The sequence below is a fragment of the Penaeus vannamei genome, chromosome 30 (genome assembly GCF_042767895.1).
Source record: "Penaeus vannamei isolate JL-2024 chromosome 30, ASM4276789v1, whole genome shotgun sequence".
NCBI lineage: Eukaryota > Metazoa > Arthropoda > Malacostraca > Decapoda > Penaeidae > Penaeus > Penaeus vannamei.
This window is the reverse complement of record NC_091578.1, coordinates 24,658,795-24,666,294: the sequence shown is the minus strand read 5'-3', so window position 1 is coordinate 24,666,294 and position 7,500 is coordinate 24,658,795. Positions and strand designations below refer to the sequence as shown.

The window sequence follows — 7,500 nt, the reverse complement described above, 5'->3', positions numbered from 1 at the left end:
TTTCTCTTTTTGACTTCTTTTTCTTCTTCCTTTTTTTCTCCTATCTCTCCTTCTCTTCGTTTACCCCTTCTTGTTCTTGTCTTTATCTTTTCTTATTTCCCTTCTTACTCAGTATTCTTCTCGTTATGGTTCTTCTCTCCCTCATCCTATATCATCTTGTTTGTTTTTATTTTTATCTTATTTTCTTATCTTTCGCTCCTCCCCCCGCCTATTCATCTTCATCCGTGTCCCCTCCTTTTCTTCTTATTCGTCTTCTCCTCCTCCTACTCCTCCTCGCCTGTACCCAGAACGAAGGCGAGTATGGTGGGGGTGTTTAATTATTATTTTTTATCTACATATTTTTCTATGGCGTGTCATGGCATCCTTTCGCCGCCCCTTCTCTCCCACCATTCGGACGCGCGCGGGGATCGGGTTACAAAACAAAGTCTTTTCTGTTGTTGTTGTTGTGTGAAGAACGCCATCCTTGTGTGCTTCCGAAACGAGACGTGAAGACATGCCGCTGGTATTCTTGGGGTTCTAAGTCTAGCGTGTGGATTTATAGAGCTTATTCTTTTCTGTTTGTGTTTGCGAAAAGAGAAATGGACGATCTCTGGCGGGGCTTTTGGCAGGCGATGAATGAGGGATCGGGCGAGGGACAAAGAGCGGGCGCGGGGTGGCTGCGAGTGCGTCAGTGGCGTTTGAGGTCATCCTTGAGTCGCGCTGAGGCTGACTCACATCCTGGCCAAGGTGCGACGCTCTCGCTCCTCTGACGTAAACAGTCTTGGCTCGGTGGCCGCCGCGGAAGCACTAGGAGGGAGCGCTCCTGCCGTCGGGTTACTTGCGGCGCGGTTGCCGTCAGATGCGCAGCTCCTGCACGAAGGTCGACATGAGCGGAGGAAGCAGGGTCGCCGCCGTCCTTCTGGCGTCATGCCTGGTGGCGCTCAGTGGGCCCCTCGCGGGCTGTGAGGCATCTCCCGCCGGCGCGGCCGAGGCCTCTGCAAGTCCCCTGCCGCGGGATGTGTCAGCTGGGGAAGACCGAACGCCCCCCGAAGGTAGCGGGAGAGTGGCGAAGAGAGAAGTGCGAGCGGAGGGGGAACCCGCGAGTGAGTGCCTCGAAGTGGAAGTGTTGACCAATAAGACGTATCAGCCGATCAGGCACATCATGCCGAAGCACTACAGCTTCTTCTTGCGGCCGCGGCCGGAGTTTAAAGACATCAAGTTCAACATGATGATCGACAACCTGTGGAACCTGGCGGGGCCGTACGAGAGCGCCGAGACCATCGTGTTCTCGCTGGCCGACGTCGAGGAGGCGGCCGAGCGCCAGCGCTGGGTCGAGGTCACGGCCGACTACTTCAAGCACGAGGTGGTTAATGGCCGCGACAAGCTCGGCCTCAGAGTGACCGTCGGGAACGTGACTCGCGAGATGATCTCCAGCCGCTGGTGGCGAACGCACAAGTTCGACGGGTTCCTGCTGTCCGCCCGGGGGCCCGCCACGCTGCTCTTCGACTGCCCGCCGCAGAAGGCGGCAGCCCCCGAGCCCGTGCGCCTCATGAACACGCCCGTGCTGATGGGCGGCATCCTGGTACTGGCCTTCCTGCTGGTGGTCGTGCCCTGGGTGTGCTTCGTGTTCAGGAGGCGCGCCAACGCAGACCTCAACGAAGCCCCGGACGTCCCCCCGCTTCCCAAGTCTCTGGTAAGAGTTTTCTCAAAATCTTGGTCTCGTCTCTCTCCCATTTTCTGCTCAGCCTTCTTTTCAGATTTGTGTTCTCTCCAAAGCGCTTCCGTTTCTTATGGCGCAGCGATGTCCATGTTATCATTCAGTGCCGTCAGTGCATCACGAACACGGCTACTAAAAGTGCTAATACTGCGACTCCTACCACCATTGCTAGAAAAGACAATACTTGACTGCTACCTCTTCGCCCATAGGAACGAATGCCGCGTGCTGCTGTTACTCATGCTGCCGTCACCACAATTACAGCTATTTCTATAACTATGCTCTTCCTAAATTGCGATGGCCTCCAATCCTCTCCTTTCGACATGCCAGCGCCACTACGCATCACTTAACCCAGAAAATGCATGTTATATCACACTTCTGGTTGCACTCTCTCGCCGAGTTAGTTGTTCAGATCGAACTCCTATAACTAACAACGCTTTTCTGACTATATTACTTCTACTAACTTCTTTTAATACTTCTATTGCTTTCACGACAAAGTACAGTACAATTATTTCTTCAAGCGTTGCAATGATATTTATGATTATTCATGTTATGTTCACATTTTAATCACCATGAGACATTTAGAATTATTTCCGATAACAACAATCATCAGAAGTGGTCGTTCGGTAGTTCCACTTTATTATTACTTCAATTAGCATTATCATTGACGCGCTTGATGCTAAAGACTTATATTACTTCTGCTGTGGTTGATTATGATAATTATCGTAATTATTACTCTTAATCTTTTAACTGTCATCATGATTATCATAATTTTTGATAGCGTCTTTGTTACTGACTTAATTTTTACAAGTATAATTAGTATTCTAGGATTACTATTCTTATCATTACTATCATAATCGTTATTACTATGATCATCAATTTCATAGTTATACTAACTATTATCATTATAACCGTAGTTGTTATCGTTACCCATACTATCACTGCTATCATTATCATTGTCATTTTCACTTACTGTTATGATTATCTTATCACGTTTATTAACATATCATTATCATCATTATCACTATCATGACTGTCATTGTTATCGTTATCATTCTTCTGTTATTATTACCCTTGTTATTAGCATCATGATACTATTATTGTCATTATCATTATTGTTATTTATCTATTATCATCATTATTATCATTGTCGTAGTTATTATCACCATCATTATTACCATTGTTATGGTTGATATAACTATCATTATCATCATTGTTATCATTCTTATCATTATTGTCATGAGATTGTTATTATTACTACTTTTATAACCTTTATTACCATCATTACTATCATTTTTATTATCATTGTTATTGTTGTTATTCTTATCATTATCATTATCAGTATTATCATCACCATTATCATTATTATTATCATCATTATGATTATTATTATCATTATTATCATTATTATCATTATCATTATAATTATTATTATTTTTATTATTATGATTATTATTATTATTATTATCATTATCATTATTATTATTATTATAATAATTATTATTATTATAATTATCATCGTTATCATTATCATTGTCATTTTCATTATCACAACCATTATCATTATCATTACCATTATTACTGTTATTATCATTATCAATATCATCATTATAATCATTATCATCACCATCATCATTATCATTATTCTTGTTATCATCATTATCATTAGTCTTGTTATCATCATTATCAATATTATTATCATCCATATTTATAATTTTTGCTGTTATCATCATTATGATTATTACTGTTATTATCATTACCATCATTATTACTATCATTATTATTGTTGCTTTTATATTCAGTATCATCACTATCATTACAGTAATTATTGTCATTATTATTATCACTATTATTAATAATATTATTATTATTGCTGTTATTATCAGCATTATTATCATCATCATTATCATTATTATTATATTATTATTATTTTCATTATCGTTATTACTATTATTATTATTATCATTATTATCTTTTTGGTTATCATTGTTATTCATTATCATTATTACCATCATTATTGCTATTACTATTTTATTATTGCTATTATTATTATCATTATTATTTTATTTATTTTATTATTATTGATATTATCATTATCATAATTATTATTATTAACATTAGTATCATCATTATTACTATCAATATCATTATCATTATCATTATTATTACTATAATTTCATTATTATCATTATCATTACTATCAATTCATTTTTATCATTATCATCATTTTATCATTATTATTATCATAATCGCCATCATTATTGCTATTACTGATATTGCTATTGTTATTAGTAGTAGTAGCAGTAGTAATAGTTATAGTTGTAGTGTAAGTACCATTATGATCATTGTTATTATGATTTGTATGAATATTATTACTGTTATATCAATAATGATATCATGATCATTATTATTATGGTTATCATCATTAGTATTATTACTGATATGATTAGCACTAGTATAATTTCCATCATCATCACTTATATTTCTTTCACCATCATCATTAAGGTTATCATCCTCACTCTTCTCATCATATTAATCACCCTAATTACCATGACAAATTTACATGTCCTTCACCGTCCCCCACCCCCCTTCGTGTACCCCCTGCCCTTCTCCTCCCATCGTGTAACCCCTGCCCCTCACCCTCACCCCCTCGTGTATCCCCCTGTCCCTCACCCTCACCCCTCACCCCCCGTGTACTCACTCCTCACCCCCCCTCGTGTACCCCCTCCCCTTAACCCCGTGTACTCCCCCCTCACTCCCCCTTCGTGTGCCCCCTGTCCTTCTCCTCCCTCGTGTACCCCCTTCCCTCACCCCTCACCCCTCGTGTACCCCCCTGCCCCTCATTGACCCCCCTTCGTGTATCCCCTCCTTCCCCTCCCCTCCCCCTTCGTGTACCCTCCTGTCCCTCACTCCCCCTTCGTGTACCCCCTGCCCCTCATTGACCCCCCTCGTGTACCCCTCATTGACCCCCGCTCCGTCTCCCCCAGCAGCTCCTGGAGAAGAACAAGGTGAGCAAGTGCCCTGACCAGGACAACGTGTACGAGGAGTTCGACGAGGACACCCTGTCTCGCCTCCGTCAGAAGCTTTACCCCCAGAACCTCCGCGGGGAGAAGGAGGCCCTGGAAGACTCCGCGGCGCCCGTGTACCACCACTACGAGAAGCTGGGCAAGCCGCGCCCCCTCCTGCGGCAGAAGGCGGTGGAGACGACGGAGAAGAGCGCCCCGGCGGAGAACTACTACGAGAACGCCCCCACGATGTCGCTGAGGGAGGAGAAGGAGAGGCTGAGGAAGGAGGACCGCCAGAGGAGCCTGAGCGAGAGCCACTACGTCGAGATGCACGGGATCCTCAACCGGCGCTCGTTCGATGACTCGAAGTGAGTCGCTTGGAGAGGCAGTTGTGGGCTCGGGATGCCGTTAGAGGATTGGATCTTCTTTCGTTTATACTTTTGGTTCGAGTTTGGGCGTCTACGAAGAGGAAGTTATGGGTTCGGGATGCCGTTAGAGGATTGGATCCTTCTATCGCTTCTGTTTCTGGTTGTTTGGGTTTGAAGTCGTGTTTATATTTACCAAAGCGCGTGTTTGTATGCAGTAAAAGGGAAGACACAGGACCTAGACCTTGGGTAGGAAGATGATCATGATTATCTAAAATAAGCATTGGGAAACTGTCATCGTTGTTATTCATATTTGGTCTTGAAACCGCAATTACCTCATCACAGGCACGTATTCATACCCGGTGTTTATGCGAACGGCCCGACAAACATGAGCATCAGAGACAAAACAATCAGACACGGCGGACGAGAATACACATGACCTTTCTCTACCCAAGTGAACATGGCCTAAAATAGGATAAAATCCCCCAAAACAAGATCCAAAGAGGCGTATCCTGACCAAAACCGGATCTGGAGTCAGGTCAGCGTCCTCCGGCAAAGGAACAAAATGACCTGCACGCGACCAGACCCTCTCGCCTCCGCCCGACACCTCACACCACTTCCTTCTCAGAACGCGACGGATGAAGAAGCTTGTTGTGTGATCACGCTCCTCTCGCTGTCATGTTTTTTATTTTGTTTTTCTCTTTATCACTTTAAGGAAATAAACAAAATAAAAAACTTTGACATATAGGCAAAACAATATTTATACGACCCATTTAACCCGTTGAGACCCAAATAAAAGACTTTGACCCCCGAAATAAGGACGTAAAAAACAATAATTCAACATGCGTGTTATGAAGGGTACGCCAGAGTGGGAGGTGACACAATAAAAGTAATGAAGCGTTGACCTTTAAGATGCAACTCCTTCAGATGTGGTTGATGTCAATACGGGGAATCCTGTATGCCAATCCTACAGTATGGGAAATGATGCAAATCTTATATTGATGCCTTTTTGTATCATTATTATTATTATTATTTGGTCGAATTCCTTGTTATTCTTTAAGTGTTCAGATGTTCAACTATATAGAGTGAGAATTTTATATCATTTTCTGAATACTGTCGAGGAGTGTATGTGTTTATGTATATGTATTTACGTGTGTGTGCGTATTTGTGTATGTGTACGCATGAATTTTGTGCAGTTTTCGTGGTACTGTCAACTAGTGTTCATGAATATATATGAAGAAATAAATGTATTTAAACCGACATAGTTCAGAAAGAGCCAAAGATTTGTATAAAATAGAAATACAAGTAAAAAATATTAATAAATTACCAATGATAAAGATTTTCTGTGATATAGCCTTATTATTTTTATAATAGGAAATTAATATAGATTTGACTGACTAAAGATGATGATTCAAAGAAAGAATTCCTTGCATGGCATTTCGAACCACATCTGCATAGAGAAAAGCCTTACGTAATAGCAGATATAATCTCTCAAAAAAGTGTAGTCTCTCCTCTCTCTCTCTCTCTCTCTCTCTCTCTCTCTCTCTCTCTCTCTCTCTCTCTCTCTCTCTCTCTCTCTCTCTCTCTCTCTCTCTCTCTCTCTCTCTCTCTCTCTCTCTCTCTCTCTCTCTCTCTCTCTCTCTCTCTCTCTCTCTCTCTCTCTCTCTCTCTCTCTCTCTCTCTCTCTCTCTCTCTCTCTCTCTCTCTCTCTCTCTCTCTCTCTCTCTCTCTCTCTCTCTCTCTCTCTCTCTCTCTCTCTCTCTCTCTCTCTCTCTCTCTCTCTATCTCTCTCCCTCTCTCTCTCTCTCTCTCTCTCTCTCTCTCTCTCTCTCTCTCTCTCTCTCTCTTCCGCTCTCTCTCTCTCTCTCTTTCGCTCTCTCTCTCTCTCTCTCTCTCTCTCTCTCTCTCTCTCTCTCTCTCTCTCTCTCTCTCTCTCTCTCTCTCTCTCTCTCTCTCTCTCTCTCTCTCTCTCTCTCTCTCTCTCTCTCTCTCTCTCTCTTCCTACCTAATTCCCTCCCTCTCCCTCTCTCTAACTCCCTCCGTTCCTCTCTCTCTCTCTCTCTCTCTTTCTCTCTCTCTCTCTCTCTCTCTCTCTCTCTCTCTCTCTCTCTCTCTCTCTCTCTCTCTCTCTCTCTCTCTCTCTTTCTTTCTCTCTCTCTCTTCCTCCCTACCTAATTCCCTCTCTCCCTCTCTCTCTCCCTCCGTTCTCTCTCTCTCTCTCTCTCTCTCTCTCTCTCTCTCTCTCTCTCTCTCTCTCTCTCTCTCTCTCTCTCTCCCTCTCTCTTCTCTCTCTCCCTCTCTCTCTCTCTCTCTCTCTCTCTCTCTCTTTCTCTATCTCTCTCTCTCTCTCTCTCTCTCTCTCTCTCTCTCTCTCTCTCTCTCTCTCTCTCCCTCTCCCCCTCTCTCTCTCCCTCTCTTCCTCCCACATGATAAACCC

General features: G+C 42.8%; 1 protein-coding gene across 2 annotated transcripts; it reads left to right on the top strand.

Annotated features, from left to right (window-relative positions):
* Positions 1-444: 444 nt before the first annotated feature.
* On the top strand, positions 445-6,400 carry LOC113817322 (uncharacterized). 2 transcript variants are annotated; one of them, XM_070143205.1, is made up of 2 exons: positions 445-1,672; positions 4,684-6,400. In XM_070143205.1, the coding sequence occupies exons 1-2, from the start codon at positions 839-841 to the stop codon at positions 5,068-5,070; spliced, it is 1,221 nt and encodes a 406-aa protein (XP_069999306.1). In that variant the 5' UTR covers positions 445-838; the 3' UTR covers positions 5,071-6,400. The 2 variants fall into 2 exon arrangements, with proteins under 2 accessions (XP_069999306.1, XP_069999305.1); XM_070143204.1 differs by having other exon boundaries at positions 727-1,672; positions 4,681-6,400.
* The last annotated feature ends 1,100 nt before the right edge of the window (positions 6,401-7,500 follow it).

Coding starts and splice junctions, on each gene's coding strand:
- LOC113817322 (XM_070143204.1), top strand. CDS start 839: ATGCGCAGCTCCTGCACGAAGGTCGACATGAGCGGAGGAAGCAGGGTC. Junction 1,673..4,680: donor CCCCGCTTCCCAAGTCTCTG/GTAAGAGTTTTC, acceptor CGTCTCCCCCAG/CAGCTCCTGGAGAAGAACAA.